The following is a 14,957-nucleotide window of genomic DNA, read 5'->3' as shown; positions in this document are numbered from 1 at the left end:
ATGAGTACACGTTTGTGTTTATTATTAAACAGCTGGAAGCACACATTTAAAGTAAGAATTAAGAAACCTTTATTAGTCCCACAATGGGGAAATTGCATCTGCAACAGCAGATACAGAAGGCAAAAGATACGTTAGAAAAGCTGTATACATGATAAAATAAAGTACCAACAAAATATAGAATAGAATAGAATAAAAAAAACAGTTTACATTTTAACAGTTATTGCACAGGTGAGTGGAGGTGGAAGTGGTCTCTAGGAAAACTACAGAGTGCATCAAAAACTAAATAAATAATGTATTGTACACTGTGGTGTGTGAGTACTGCTCCTATCAGAAGTGTTTATTATACAGTCTGACAGCAGCAGGAAGGAAAGACCTTCTGTATCTCTCCTCCACACACCGAGGGTGGAGCAGTCTGTCACTGAAGCTGCTCTGCAGGGCTGACAGGGGGTCCTGCAGGGGGTGGGACTCATTGTCCAGCAAATATTACATTAGCAATTAATACAGAATCATTAAAATAGCATTTAAATGTGAATAAACACACCATCTGATGGACGTTACACAGCCATTACAGAAACATAAAAAAGTAATACCTTATTTTTACCAAAGATGTCCGTTTGATTATTACCGGAAGTGTACGTTGTACTTTCACCGGAAGCTGAGTTGTCAGGTTTGTTTTGGTAGTTGGCCATCACGTGAGGTGCTGTCGTCATCAGGAAGGAGAACAGGCGACATGGCGGCGGAGTCTGTGCCGAAGGTAAAAACATCAACATGTTAACGGGAGTTACGTTTGAAGCAGCAGGACCTGGTGTGTCGTCGTGACTGTGTGTGGCTGAGTTTAGGTCCCGGGTTCCGACGGAGCACGGTGCCGACCCGCCGGTCCACACCGCTGTTTGTTAGTTAGCTCAGAGGCTGCTGTGTTAGCTGCGCTAGATGCTATGCTAGTTCTGTAACAACACCATCAGCAGCTGCAGCTGCTGCAGCAGTATTAGTATTAGTAGTAGTAATGGTCAGTGTAGGCAGCTCGCTGTCATTTACGCACTAAACGCGTCGAAGGTTGCCGACGGTTGGTGGCTGACTGACGGTGTCAGAGGAGTCTCTGAGCCGGTCAGGAGACTTTACACTCCCCGAAGCTGTTAGAGCCACAACTCTTCAAGCACAGCAGTCGCTTTTTAGCAGGGTTAGCTACAAAGTTACTGTAGCTGTCAGGTCACTGCGCATGCGTAGAAGAGTCTCGTAGCCCGAGTGTGACTCTGACATCAGTCTTCATGATTCCTGCTGTTCTGAATGTGTGTCAGTCAGTGTGAGCATCAGTTTTATCATGTGAAACTCTAAGATGTTTTAATTATTACACTTAGCTGACTGATCCCGACTGTCTCTCAGGTAATATTTGAACACGAAGGAGTCTTCCTCCACCCGGGCAGTGATGAAGAAGGCACTGAGCAGGATTTACTGGTGTCAGGCTCCCTGAGGATTCTTGAGAAGGTCAAGTAATGATTCTCCTTTGTGTGTGTGTGAGTGAGAGCTGCTGACATCTGTGTGTCCTCTGTTAGGATGCTGAGATCATCGTGGAGTACCGCCCTCTGGAGGACACCGTTGACCCGTCCAACATGCTGTGTGCTGGGAAGGTTTGTCTGCAGTCTGTTTCACTGTCACATAGCTGTCATGTTTGCAGCAGACATAACACACTGAAACATGAGCTGTGTGTGTGTGTAGGACTCCAGCTCAGTGGTGGAGTGGGCTCAGAGTTCTGGAGAGAGGTCTCAGCAGCTTCTAGAAACACAGCAGAGCTATGAGATGGAGTGGGACATGGTGAACGCTGTGACCTTCAGGAAGAAGCCTTTTACAAACGGAGAGGGTGAGTGTGTGAATGACCATTACCATGGCAACTTTCCGAAACAAGCGTAAAGAATAGTAAAAAACATCTCGTTTCTCAGGGAACCACAGCCATGAGAGAAACCGCTGGGCGTTCACCATCAGTGCCAGTGACCTCCAGTCCATTGCTGTGAGAAACGAGGGCTGGACCTTCCTCATTCTGCAGCTGAAGGAGTCCTCCACCTCACTGCCACCTCTACACTTCCACCAGGGCGGCAGCAAAGAGTTCCTGGACAGCCTAAGGAGATTTGCTCTGCTCACTGAGTGAGTACCACCATGTCTGTTGTATGATGGGAGGACCTGTGACTCCATGTTTGGAGTTCCTGCAGTATGGAATCAATACAAGGATAAGTTGTAGTATTACTTTACCTCAGCAGTTGTTGAAGAAAGCATAGGGATATACTGTGTGTGTGTCTGTGTGTGTGTGTGTTTGCCTATTATTACTGGAAGTGTGTGTTTGTGTCTGTGTGTGTGTCTGTGTGTGTCTGTGTGTGTGTGTGTGTGTGTGTGTCTGTGTGTCTGTGTGTGTGTGTGTGTGTGTCTGTCTGTCTGTGTCTGTCTGTCTGTCTGTGTGTGTCTGTGTGTGTCTGTGTGTGTGTGTGTCTGTGTGTGTCTGTCTGTCTGTGTGTGTCTGTGTGTGTGTGTCTGTCTGTCTGTGTGTGTCTGTGTGTGTGTCTGTGTCTGTGTGTGTCTGTGTGTGTGTGTCTGTGTGTGTGTCTGTGTGTGTCTGTGTGTGTCTGTCTGTCTGTGTGTGTCTGTGTGTGTCTGTGTGGGTGTCTGTGTGTGTGTCTGTGTGTGTCTGTGTCTGTGTGTGTGTCTGTCTGTCTGTGTGTGTCTGTGTGTGTGTCTGTGTGTGTGTGTCTGTGTGTGTGTCTGTGTGTGTCTGTGTCTGTCTGTCTGTCTGTCTGTGTGTGTCTGTGTGTGTGTGTGTTTGTCTATTATTACTGGAAGTGTGTGTTTGTGTGTCTGTGTGTGTGTCTGTCTGTCTGTGTGTGTGTGTGTGTCTGTGTGTGTGTGTGTCTGTGTGTGTCTGTCTGTCTGTCTCTGTGTGTCTCTGTGTGTGTGTGTTTGTCTATTATTACTGGAAGTGTGTGTTTGTGTGTCTGTGTGTGTGTCTGTGTGTGTGTCTGTGTGTGTCTGTCTGTCTGTGTGTGTGTCTGTGTGTGTGTCAGATAACGGCACACACTCCTGAAGCTCTGTGAGGATGGTTTTGGTGTCATTTATATGCTAATTTATCCTGTGAACCAAATACCATCTGAGATTACTCTGCTGCTGCCGCTTCGCCGTTATTAAAGTTCTTATCACCACCTGCAACGAAGCATCTGGACCGAGCGCCGGATGTTTTCAGCTTGTGACGTCACTCAGACCTCTGTCTCACGCTGATTCAAATGAATGATGAGAGGAGGCTATTTCCTGTCTGCAGGTCTCCGGATGATGAAACGCGTCTGCTCGTCAGCACGCCAAACCAGGCGCTGTCACAATCCTTTGAGAACCTTCTGGATGACAACAACTTCGGCCTAGTGCACGTAAGAAACGTCTTACCTGCATCAGAGGCTGCCGCTTAATCATGTTTGGCTGTTGTGATTGTGCCACATTTCTGTTACAACTTCAAATGAGTTTGAACGTAGTCTTCATTTAGATTGCTGTTGGATCTTCCTCTATAAATATTATGATATTGGTATGTGTAGTAGTATTGATCCCCACCTGCTGGCATTGACATCTTGATCTGTCTCCTGCAGAAGCTTAGGCGGGACCCGTACGTGACGACCCTCGGCAGCTTCTCCAAAGTCACCAACTACATTTTTGATGCTCTGCGGGGGACAGAAGAGCAGCGCCAGCGCCCCCCAGAGGAGGTGGCCGATTTGCTGGGCGAGGTAATCCCAGGATTGGAGATCAACCAGCAGGAGGAGCCAGGCTTCGAGGTCATCACCAGGGTGAGCCGCGGGGTGAATGGACGGATGAGGTCACTGAGAGTAGTTTCATTCATCCACAGAAATGAACGTCTGATTTATTTACTCTTGTTACATGAATGCACTTCCTAAAAGGACTGGAGGTGAGACAATTCTCAGGCCTGGTAGCTTTCACAGCTGTTTTTCGGCGGTGCACAGTAAACCCAGCTGCACCCATGTGCATCATGAAGCTTTGTGGAACATGCTAACCTCTGACCTTTGACCTGCGCAGATCGATCTGGGGACGAGACCTCAGGTGACCCGCAAGGAGCCGCTGACTGTCGAGGACTGGACCAGATATCAGGACGCAGAGGGGAGAATGGCCGACATCACACGCCTAAAACATGCCATCTTTAAAGGGGCAAGTCACTGTGTGTGTGTGTGTGTAACAGATTCGTTCGATTTCCCACAATCCCTAGCAGCAAAGTGTAGAGAACAGGAGAATGTTCTGTGACGTGTTGCTCGGTCTGCAGGGTCTCTGTCACGCCACAAGGAAAGAGGCCTGGAAGTTCCTGCTGGGGTATTTTCCATGGAGCAGCACGCTGGAGGAGAGGAAGGCACTGCAGAGAGCCAAAACGTACGTACACACACACACACACACACAAACACACACAAACTGAAACAGTAACACATAATAATGAATTAAACTTGATGTCATTCTTATTGTTTTTACAGAGATCTGGCCCATTGTCACATGGCTCTTGTTACTGCACTGAAATAGCAGATTCTGTTAACACATGTTTGTTAAGAGATGAACGAGAAAACGAACAAACACAATTTCATAACTTAAGGAATTAACTTTTTACTGTTTGCTTCTAAGCTGCAGCTGTAAAGGCGGGTGGTGCAGAGGCCTGGATGTGCTGCTTCATGCTAACACTAACATTGCTCCTCTGACAGTGACGAATACTTCAGGATGAAGCTTCAGTGGAAGTCAGTGAGCGAGGAGCAGGAGAGGAGAAACTCCAGACTGAGAGACTACCGGAGTCTGATCGGTGAGCGACTGACTGTCCCACTGCAGCCAGCAGCACAGAGTACATCAGTGATACTGCTGTCGTCATAGTAACCATTGCTGAAGTCTGTTCAGACTCTTTTCTAAAACCTGATGTTTGTCTGTGAGTGTGAAAGCTATGGGACCCCAACAGACGCTGAGGCTGATCAGACGTCAGACGATGTCACCGAGGCCGAACCCATGTAACGAGCTCGCTGTCCACTCTGTTGCAGAGAAAGACGTGAACCGAACCGATAGAACGAATCGCTTCTACGAGGGGATCGACAACCCAGGCCTGGCTCTGCTCCACGACATCCTGATGACCTACTGCATGTACGACTTTGACCTGGGTGAGACACCAAACGTCCTGAGAGCGCCACACCTGGTGGGTCAATGCGTAACCAGACTGCGTCTGTCTTCTCCTCGCAGGTTACGTTCAGGGCATGAGTGACCTGCTGTCCCCGGTCCTTTACGTCATGGAGAATGAGGTGGACGCCTTCTGGTGCTTTGTCTCCTTCATGGACCAGATGGTGGGGAATCTGATCATTGAAATGGGTTTATGTTATATATATCTGAGTGTGTGTGTTTGTGTGTGTGTGTCTCTGTCTGTGTGTGTGTGTGTGTGTCTATTATCACCGGAGGTGTGTGTCTGTGTGTGTCAAATAATGGCACACAAATGAAATGGGTTTATGTTATATATATCTGAGTGTGTGTTTCAGCACCAGAACTTTGAGGAGCAGATGCAGGGGATGAAAACTCAGCTGATTCAGCTCAGCACTCTGCTCAGACTACTGGACCTGTCCTTCTGGAACTACCTCGGTAACATGCACACACACACTCACTCACTCACTCACACACTCACACCTGTTAACCCACTGTGGTGTGTGTGTTTCAGAGTCTCAGGACTCTGGGTATCTGTACTTCTGTTTCCGCTGGCTGTTGATCCGCTTTAAGAGGGAGCTCAGCTTCCAGGACGTCCTGCGGCTCTGGGAGGTCTGCGATGATCTCTTTGTGTTCTCCACTCTGATTGGCTCCATTTTCAGTCAGACTTGATGTGTGGTTCTGACTCTGATTGTGGTCTGGCCCCCTCAGGTGATGTGGACTGGGCTGCCCTGTCAGAACTTCCACCTGCTGGTCTGCTGCGCCATCCTGGACTCTGAGAAACAGAAGATCATGGAGGAAAATTATGGCTTCAATGAGATTCTCAAGGTAACACAAGCAGACACATGCTCATGTTCACACAGCTTTAACAAAGATGATTAAAACCGCCTGTGTGTTGTTAGCACATCAACGAGCTCTCAATGAAACTGGACATCGAGGAGATTCTTCATAAAGCAGAGGGCATCTGTCTGCAGATCAGGAGCTGTAAGGTCTGTAACACTGTGGCTGTGCTGCTCCGTCTAATGATCCCAGCTCCTCTCTGACACTCATCTGGCATTCCTCCTCAGGACCTGCCTCACTCCATCGGCGCCATCTTGGGCTTCGCCTCGGGTCCGACAGACTGCGGCACGGCTCTGAGGCCGGCTCAGGACGCCTGCTCCAATGGACACCTGAGAGGCAGCAGCTCTCAGCACAGCTGCAGCGTTGCCTTCATATCATAGTGAGAGCAGAGACTGACCAAGTGTCAGCAGGAGGACGCCGCAGTCACATGACCTGCTGTCAGGTGACAGGAGGAGAACATGTAAAAAGAATTATTAAGAATCTTATTTTTGTATCATATCGTCTCTTTGATGACGCTCCTCCTGTTTTATAAAGGAACATACAGGAACATGTATGTGACGTCACGTTCTCTCTGGTTCCTTTCAAAATAAACCTCCGAAAATCAGAGACACAGAGCCTGCCTGAGGATCTGCCTGTTTTTACTTTTTTAAGTTCATCAGTGTGTAAACGCCGCTCTGTTTGTTAAATTCAGACTTTAATCAGCTTTAAGGATCAGCTAGTCTCTAATTCACGACCAGCTCTCTCAATAGCAGCTTTCTGGATCATTCTGCAGACACCTTTTTTTCTGCACAGGAGATACAGAGTGTTTTTAGTTTGTTTCGATCAGCCGCAGCCTGAAGCTGACGAGCACTAAGGGCGTGAGCTGTCATTGGCAGGAAGGGGGTTGGTCAGCTGGTGGTCATGTGATCAGTGAAGGTGCTCGCTTTGATGTGTTAAACTTTTGTAATGCTGATGCTTTCTGGTTGATCAATATGATTGATTGGATCTGTAAACAAATTAAAACATGATTTGCTTTATCTTAACCGCAGTCTGTTATATACACCACCGCTTTTCTGTTACCATGACAACAAGCCACCGACACATGTCAAACAAAAACAGGAAAAAGAAGCTGTGAATGTAAAAAGGCAGCATCAGCATCAGTGTTTTTATTCTGTAAATAAACCTCCAGAGATCCTCTCAGTCCAGTGATAAGACCCTGAGTTCTGCAGAGGACCAGACCCCACAGTCTCAGATCAGCCTGCCCTCCCCGTCTATCACATTTTTTTCAAAGAACATAACCTTTCGCTTTAGGACATACGACCAGCTGTTTCTCTGCTGCTTTGATGACGTTCCCCTGCTGTGTGTGGATCTTCAGCCCTGAACATCATTTAACTGATTTCAAACATGTCACTGATTGTTTCCGGGTAGATCCTGAGGTTTGAGTGGAGGTTTCCCAGTTGGACTCTGGTTCCGGTCTGACTGACTCTGCGTCCATCAACGCATTGTCAGCATTTTCTTCTTCTGTTCATAAGTCTGAAATGTCAGCGCTCCTCCAAATGTCACTTCAGCCGCTTTCATGTGATGGGCGCCTGCTCTGCTTTGATGGCAGGCGTGAAGGTGGACCGAGGTATCACCTGCCATCTGCTCATAAAGCTGCTGCAGGCAGAACAAAGCCGCCGCCTCCCGCTCTTTCATTTCCTGTGCTGCAGGAAATTGTCTCAGCTCACAGCTGATAGCAGCGCTGCTTATCAGCCGCCTTCTCGGGTTTTTATTGGACAGGCTGCTGACCTTAAACAGTCAGATGGCCCAACGGCGAAAAACATGAAACCACAAAAAAAGCTGATGCAGCTCAGAATTTAGAACTATAAATAAATATATAAATCCTCTGATAGATGCTCAGATTGATTAAATTTAAGTCCTCTCAATATTGTTACTTTAGCTTAGCTTAGCTTCATGATAACAGAGCACAGGTGACATGGAGACCCCACAGACCCCATTATTTTTCTGGTTAGCTCACAGCTACCGATGATTTGGATTCAATTCTATTCTAGTTTATTTATGCAGCTCATTTTGAATTCCAAATTTTCCCAAAGAGCTTCACAGAAAACCAGAGCCTGAACCCCCTTGAGACCAACAGTGTCAGGAAAAACTCCCTTTAACAGGAAGAAACCTGGAACAGGACCCGACTCATAAGGAGAACCTTCCTGCTGACAGTCGGCCGGGTAGAGGAGGAGAAGAAGAGGGAGACAGGACAGAGAGGATGAAGGAGAGAGAGGAGAAGAAGAGGGAGACAGGACAGAGGATGAAGGAGAGAGAGAGAGGAGAAGAGGGAGACAGGACAGAGAGGATGAAGAAGAGGGAGACAGGACAGAGAGGATGAAGGAGAGAGAGAGAGGAGAAGAGGGAGACAGGACAGAGAGGATGAAGAAGAGGGAGACAGGACAGAGAGGATGAAGGAGAGAGAGAGGAGAAGAAGAGGGAGACAGGACAGAGAGGATGAAGAAGAGGGAGACAGGACAGAGAGGATGAAGGAGAGAGAGCAACAAACATGCAGCAAACATCATTACAGAGAACAGGACAGGTTGTTGATGATGTTAAGATGAAGGTATTGTGTTGGTTGCTGATGTTTGGACACTCCTCCTGGTACCTGCTCTGGTTCTTGTCTTGTCCTCAGCCCCTCCCTGGTTTCTGTCCTCTATCTCAGTTGCAGCTAGTGTATCTTCCTGGGCCCCCTCCTATTCTGAATGTGAATCCTTTTACAGTCAGTGGGAGGAGCCTCAGTTAACACCCCCCCCCCCCCCCCCCTCTCTGGTGGACTATTTAGGTGGAGGTGTGCCAGCAGCGGCCCCAGTCCATCTGAGCAGCAGCAGCACAGCGGCAGGCTGGAGCCCTGGTACTCCTACACCCACTGGTTCCCGATGGCTTCGGCCCACATCATGAAGGACGGACCACAGCCAGTCCCCAGGATGCAGCCAGCCATGATGATGTTCTCCAGTAAATACTGGTCCCGGAGGGGGATGTCTCTGGACTCAGCAATGTTTGACCATCACCAGCAGCAGCAGCGCCACACTGGGGGACAGATGGTGAGAACTACTCATCCTCATCTTCATCCTCTGTCTGCCTCTGTGAGTAGTGTTACCCCACCAGCTTCAGTGTCTCTCGGTGAACAGGTGCTCCTCCACTCAGAGAGATCCTCAGGTCCAGCAGCAGAAACAGAACCCTGCTGGAACCACAGCATGGCAAACAGTGAAGGACGGACATCTAGGTCAAAGATCAGTGATCACGTTTCATGTGATCCCACCTGATTCACGTTTATGTGTTGTTATATTTGGTGTCCTGTGTGTCTGAGAAGACTCACGGATCCTTTGTGGGACCCGTCACATCGTTTCCTCAGTTTGATGAGTGGAGCTGTAGATGAATCCGTCCTCTGTGCAGACATGGCTGTTGCTTCCTTCAGCCTGTCCTCAGCTGTCCGTTCTCCTTTTACTCTCTACTTAATATCCCCACTGGGAATAATAAAGTAATTGTTAGTAGTAATTCTTAATCTTAATCCTAATCTTTAGTTTTCTTTGAAAGTTGTCTCTCACTACACGTATTTGTCTAGGTGTTTCCTCAGGGGGGACCTGGGTTTCAGACCCTCCTGTCAGCATGAAGAGTAACAGCGTCTCTTCTGCATTGATCGTTGATTGTTTCTCCCCTCTCTCAGTGGTCTCTCTCAGAGGCTGGTGGTCCCGATGAGCCCCAGCTGTGACACTGACAGTAAACATGCTGGTTGTTTGTTTTCTTTCCTGCTAAGCAGTCGGCTGGTTTTCCATCAGCAGCTTGTTTTTCTGCTGTCAGAGGAAAGAGGAAGCTGGTTACCGAGCGTCTGTTTGAACAGCAGCACAGAGGAAATTTAACCCAGTTTGCATCAGATAACGCACGGTACAGACCAGACCCTTCATAAGACTTATCGGTCCATCGATGTGATGCAAAGATAACACACACAGCGGACAATCAGCTGTTATAATACCTCACAGGCAAAAGCACATGTAGAAACCAACAGGCAGCAAACAGGAAGTAACAGCACCGTCTCCTGACCAATCACAGCATCCTGAAGGCAAGAAACAACATGGCAGCCTGAGAGCTGGTTTCTAAATGTCAGCATGTCAAAGAAGCCAATCCAACAACTGCTCTAATCCAGCTGAGTTTAATGCAGCTGCATGTTGAACTCACTCTGTTGTTGTTGTTATTGTTGTCGTCAGTCGAGACGTCCGTCCTTCTGTCCTATCAACGAGAAGCCAGACAAAGAGGGCACAGAGGATTCTGGGAAAACAGCAGTGGTGTTTTCCTTGAAGAACGAGGTCGGGTGTCTGGTCAAAGCTCTCAGAGTCTTCCAGGTCAAAAAAATACCAGAACTACTCTTACATCCTGGTCCTGATCCAGATCTGATCCCGTATGTTCCTGATGCTACCTGCAGGAAAAGCATGTGAACCTGAACCACATCGAGTCTCGGATGTCAAAGCGGATTCCTAATGAGGTGGAGATCTTTGCTGACTGCAGCTGCAGCAAGAAAGAGTTCAACGAGCTGCTGCAGCACCTCAAAGACCACGTTAACATCGTGTCCTACAACACGCCTGCACACGTCTGGGCTGCTGAGGCAGGTAGGAACACACTCACAGGTCATGTGATGTACGTGACATTTGGTGGTGACATTGAAAGTTTTTGTGTTTTTCCCAGATGAAGAAGAGGTTCCCTGGTTCCCCATGAAGATCTCTGAACTGGACCAGTGTTCTCACAGAGTGCTGATGTATGGGTCCGAGCTGGACGCTGATCATCCTGTAGGTTTCAGTTTACACACGACAGATCTCATCCTCACATTTAATGACCAAACTGAGGACTCCATGTGGATCAGATATAATTGTCTCTTCATGGAAGGATGAAGTGATGTCACATAGTTCTGAGCTGAAGCTGAAGCTGCTCTTCCTTCCTGTCAGGGCTTCAAGGATAATGTTTATCGTCAGCGCAGGAAGTACTTTGTGGAAGTGGCCATGAATTATAAATTGTAAGTATCTGATGTGGTCTTTGATGAAAATGTGTGTTTGTGAGAAAAGTGTCCCAGTCCATCTCCTCCTCAGCGGGCAGCCTATCCCTCGTATTGAGTACACCCCAGAGGAGGTGAAGACATGGGGTGTGGTGTTCAGAGAGCTGACTAAACTGTACCCGACTCACGCCTGCCGAGAATACCTGAAAAACCTGCCGCTGCTCACCAAGCACTGCGGTTACAGAGAGGACAACATCCCTCAGCTGGAGGACGTCTCCCTGTTCCTCAGAGGTAGCGTTGTCCCGCCGCCTTTTAGCACATGCTATCACAGTAGACTTGGTGTGTCAGTGATCAATCATAACGAGTTAGCTATGAACGTGTGTCTTTGTCAGGAACCACAGCAGCTCGCCATCTTCTCGCACAGCTCAATCTAGATATTCGAAACCTTCATGATGCAGGACGCTGTGTCACTTCCTGTGTGTTTCAGAGCGCTCTGGTTTCACAGTTCGACCCGTCGCAGGTTACCTGTCTCCCAGAGATTTCCTGGCTGGTTTGGCGTACAGAGTGTTTAACTGCACTCAGTACGTTCGTCACAGCACCGACCCGCTCTACACCCCTGAGCCGTGAGTGTCTCAGATCAGAAATCTGCTGTCCGATCGTCACAGTTGATGATCCATGGATGAACTGCTGTTTGTCTCAGGGACACGTGTCATGAGCTGCTGGGTCACGTTCCCCTGCTGGCTGATCCAAAGTTTGCTCAGTTCTCTCAGGAGATCGGCCTGGCTTCGCTCGGAGCGTCTGATGAGGATGTCCAGAAACTGGCCACAGTCAGTCCATACGGTTCAATGTTTCCTCATCAACATATTTAAAACCACATTTTAAAAACAAGTTGACTCTAAACTGAAGACAAATTTCTGAGTTGATTAAACCGATCAGTGTTATTGATCATGTGTGTTTTTTAGTGTTATTTCTTTACTATTGAGTTCGGACTCTGCAAACAGGACGGTCAGCTCCGAGCCTATGGTGCTGGCTTACTGTCGTCTATTGGAGAGCTGAGGGTAACACACACACACACACACACACACACACACACACACTCGCTGACTGGAATAATTGATCAGACAGCTTGCTTTTTTTCCAGCATGCCCTGTCTGATCAGGCCTGTGTAAAGATGTTTGACCCAAAGACGACCTGTAACCAGGAGTGTCTGATCACCACCTTCCAGGATGTTTACTTTGTGTCTGAGAGCTTTGAGGAGGCCAAGGAGAAGATGAGGTACACATAACACATGCACAGCGATACACTTGTGATACACAACATGTGCAGACTTGCTTCTCTCTGATTGGTTGTCTCTGTCAGGGAGTTTGCAAAGACAATAAAGCGCCCGTTCTCGGTGTACTACAACCCGTACACTCAGAGCATCGACCTGCTGAAGGACACGCGCAGCATTGAGGACGTGGTGCAGGACCTGCGCAGTGACCTCACCACCGTATGTGATGCTCTGGGCAAGATGAACACCTACATGGGCATCTGAAGACCCTGCTCACTTCACCTGTGACACCTGAGCATCAGCACATCATGTCCATTCAGTGTAACTACAAGAAAGTATGAAAGAAGGACCGTCAGAGGGTTCAGGTCCAGGGACGTCTGGTGGTTCCCATTCACGGGCTGCATACTTCAAAGGATGCTGTCTAAGTGTGCTGTTAAATTAGTCTGGTCTGTGGAAGACTTCCTGGTCCTTCTGACACCTACAGCCTGCAGCTGATACTGATTCTTGAAGCTTCACTCCAAGTTACATGCTCACAGTAAGACCAATGGACTGTCCACCTGCCCCTCCCCCCACAGCCCCCTGATGGACCCACCTGATGGACAACAACACACACATGAAGGAGCCTTTAAATGGGCCAAACCTTCGGTGCTGTTGTGAGGCAGTCAGGCTGCAGATGCGTCCTTTGAATGATGCAGCCCTTGATGTGTCTCTGTGGACGGACCACCGTCTTCCCTGGACATGAACCAGAAGCCAGGTCCATGACTCACGTTCAGGATCAACCTGAGAAACATGTAAACTAAAGTTTATTTCAGCACAAATTGAATCCATGAAAATGTTTTCATTGTTTAAACTGTTAATGCATGACATTTGTTTGTGCGTGTGTAGTCTGACAGCAGACGTCTGCAGCAGGTAAACCATAACACTTCCTGCATCCACAGCATAATCCACCTGAACACAGACTGCTCTGCATACACCATCCTGATGGGGGCGCACTGACACATGTTCCTACAGTGTGTGCTGTTTGAAGCTCAGTTTGACTGACTGTGTGTGTATTTCTGCTGAAGTAAACAAACTGGGAAGCATTAAAAGTTTGTATTTCATGTGTTATTTATATGTTTTATTTTGAAAGTTTTACTTTGTCATCAACGGTGAAACTACAAGGAAAGCAGGAAACGGTGATATGAAATCCTGAGTAAAATACAACAGTCATGAACTGCAGTGAACCAAGGACAGCAGGTGATTAGAGGAGTTCTGGGTCAGAGAGACAGACATAAATGATGAATACAGTTTCAAATAAACAGCTGTTAGTCAAGATAAGTTTGGACTTTAACGTGGGAGCGAGTCAGTGTCAGTTGGTCAGGCGGAAGTGAGTCCCAGAGCTGGTGACACGATGGGCATGAGGGACAGCGAGATGGATGGAGGAGGATCTGAGTGTGCGAACAGGCAGAGCAATATGGAGGAGGGCGGAGGGTGAATGGCCTTAAAGGTGCAGTACTTTGTAGTGGATGCAGTGTGTGATGGGGTGCTGGTGGAGCTGCTGCACGATGGTCAGAGGGCGTGTGTGATTATTCTGGCTCCTGAAATTAGGACCAGCTGCAGGTTATGGAGGTTTTTTTGTGGGGGCCAAACAGAAAGGAGGTACAGTACTGTAATCTAGACAGGAGGTGAGGGAGGGGCGGAGGAGAGGGAGGGGTGGAGACGGTTAGAGTTCTGAAGGTGGAGGTAGGCAGGGTGGCATTATTGAAGTGGGAGGTAAAGGAGACGGTGCTGTCCATGATGACACCCAGGTGCTTTACGCTGCTTGTTCAGTAGCAGCGTTGTGTTGAAAAGTGTGGCGCACAAAACATCACAAACAATGGGAAGTATGTGCACACCCCCACTAGGATTATTTCAAAGGTACTGGGTAGAATAGAATAATAAAGTATATTCTACTGTATTCTACCCACTGAGCTGCTCCACCACATATAAACCATGTTTCCCTACCAAACAGTGAGACCACATCTGAGGTATACTCATCCACCTGCTTCAACAGGGGGCGACAGAGGGCAAACTGAGGGCCACTACAGGGGCACCGCGTCTGTCCTCCGGGTTAGGTTAAAGAACTTTGTACGCAGGTCACAGAGCATCGCATCAGTGTGTGTGTTTGTGTGTGAGATCTCTCACGGGTTCACAAGCAACCACCTGCCAGCGCCTCACGCTCCTCCCCGGCTCTCTGAGGCTCTGTTGCCTGGCAGAGGTAGTGGTCCCCGGGGAAGAGCGAAGAGAACCGGTAAACACACACACACACACACACACACACACACACACACACACACAGAATGTCCCTGAGTTATAGTGCAGTCAAACCACCACAATAAGAGCCGTGTTTCCGGTCTCTGCTGATGAATAAGAGTGTGTGTGTGAGTGTGCGCACACACTCTTATACTCACACACACACACACACACACACACACGGCATCATGGGTACAGAGAGCTGCCACCATGTATGGTCTATGGGGGCGACGCACAGGGAAGGGCCGCAGGCTGGATGTGAACCCGGGCCAACAGGAAGCTCTCTGTCCGTTTCTGTTGTGTCTGTTAGCATACAGCCTGTAAACAAACTGCGTCTGGCTAACAACATTCTGATCTTCACACAGCCACTGAGCAGAACTCAGA

The 14,957-nt window shown here is 48.3% G+C and overlaps 2 protein-coding genes and 1 long non-coding RNA gene across 5 annotated transcripts; 2 read left to right on the top strand and 1 right to left on the bottom strand.

Annotated features, from left to right (window-relative positions):
• The first annotated feature begins 637 nt into the window (after positions 1-637).
• Positions 638-7,052, top strand: tbc1d15 (TBC1 domain family, member 15). Its single transcript, XM_028430085.1, has 17 exons — positions 638-754; positions 1,381-1,482; positions 1,551-1,625; positions 1,714-1,855; positions 1,935-2,136; positions 3,296-3,398; positions 3,612-3,806; positions 4,054-4,182; positions 4,295-4,398; positions 4,719-4,813; positions 5,043-5,159; positions 5,239-5,339; positions 5,529-5,628; positions 5,705-5,802; positions 5,902-6,018; positions 6,093-6,179; positions 6,258-7,052. Exons 1-17 carry the CDS (start codon positions 731-733, stop codon positions 6,408-6,410), a joined length of 1,944 nt encoding a protein of 647 aa, XP_028285886.1. The 5' UTR covers positions 638-730; the 3' UTR covers positions 6,411-7,052.
• Positions 7,053-8,855: 1,803 nt separating this feature from the next.
• Positions 8,856-13,402, top strand: tph2 (tryptophan hydroxylase 2 (tryptophan 5-monooxygenase)). Its single transcript, XM_028431151.1, has 11 exons — positions 8,856-9,092; positions 10,254-10,388; positions 10,469-10,652; positions 10,729-10,829; positions 10,986-11,053; positions 11,127-11,323; positions 11,520-11,655; positions 11,733-11,859; positions 11,995-12,090; positions 12,174-12,307; positions 12,392-13,402. The coding sequence occupies exons 1-11, from the start codon at positions 8,928-8,930 to the stop codon at positions 12,564-12,566; spliced, it is 1,518 nt and encodes a 505-aa protein (XP_028286952.1). The 5' UTR covers positions 8,856-8,927; the 3' UTR covers positions 12,567-13,402.
• On the bottom strand, positions 9,071-10,304 carry LOC114452061 (uncharacterized). 3 transcript variants are annotated; one of them, XR_003672229.1, is made up of 4 exons: positions 10,225-10,304; positions 9,942-10,102; positions 9,311-9,842; positions 9,071-9,229 (listed from the first exon to the last, which is right to left on the bottom strand). It is a non-coding gene; the product is annotated as an uncharacterized LOC114452061 (long non-coding RNA). The 3 variants fall into 3 exon arrangements; XR_003672230.1 differs by having other exon boundaries at positions 9,071-9,839; positions 9,933-10,102; XR_003672228.1 differs by having other exon boundaries at positions 9,071-9,842.
• Positions 13,403-14,957: the final 1,555 nt, after the last annotated feature.

Source organism: Parambassis ranga, chromosome 19 (genome assembly GCF_900634625.1).
Source record: "Parambassis ranga chromosome 19, fParRan2.1, whole genome shotgun sequence".
Taxonomy (NCBI): Eukaryota; Metazoa; Chordata; class Actinopteri; family Ambassidae; genus Parambassis; species Parambassis ranga.
The sequence above is the reverse complement of the archived record's forward strand: the minus strand, read 5'-3'. Positions and strand labels throughout refer to the sequence as shown.

What these genes read in the sequence shown, in the direction of transcription:
- tbc1d15 (XM_028430085.1), top strand. Translation starts at nt 731, where the DNA reads ATGGCGGCGGAGTCTGTGCCGAAG. An exon ending in GCTTCGAGGTCATCACCAGG is followed by an intron (nt 3,807 to 4,053) that starts GTGAGCCGCGGG and finishes TGACCTGCGCAG; the next exon opens with ATCGATCTGGGGACGAGACC. An exon ending in GTCCTTCTGGAACTACCTCG is followed by an intron (nt 5,629 to 5,704) that starts GTAACATGCACA and finishes TGTGTGTTTCAG; the next exon opens with AGTCTCAGGACTCTGGGTAT.
- tph2 (XM_028431151.1), top strand. Translation starts at nt 8,928, where the DNA reads ATGGCTTCGGCCCACATCATGAAGGACGGACCACAGCCAGTCCCCAGG. An exon ending in AAGCTCTCAGAGTCTTCCAG is followed by an intron (nt 10,389 to 10,468) that starts GTCAAAAAAATA and finishes TGCTACCTGCAG; the next exon opens with GAAAAGCATGTGAACCTGAA. An exon ending in GAGGCCAAGGAGAAGATGAG is followed by an intron (nt 12,308 to 12,391) that starts GTACACATAACA and finishes TGTCTCTGTCAG; the next exon opens with GGAGTTTGCAAAGACAATAA.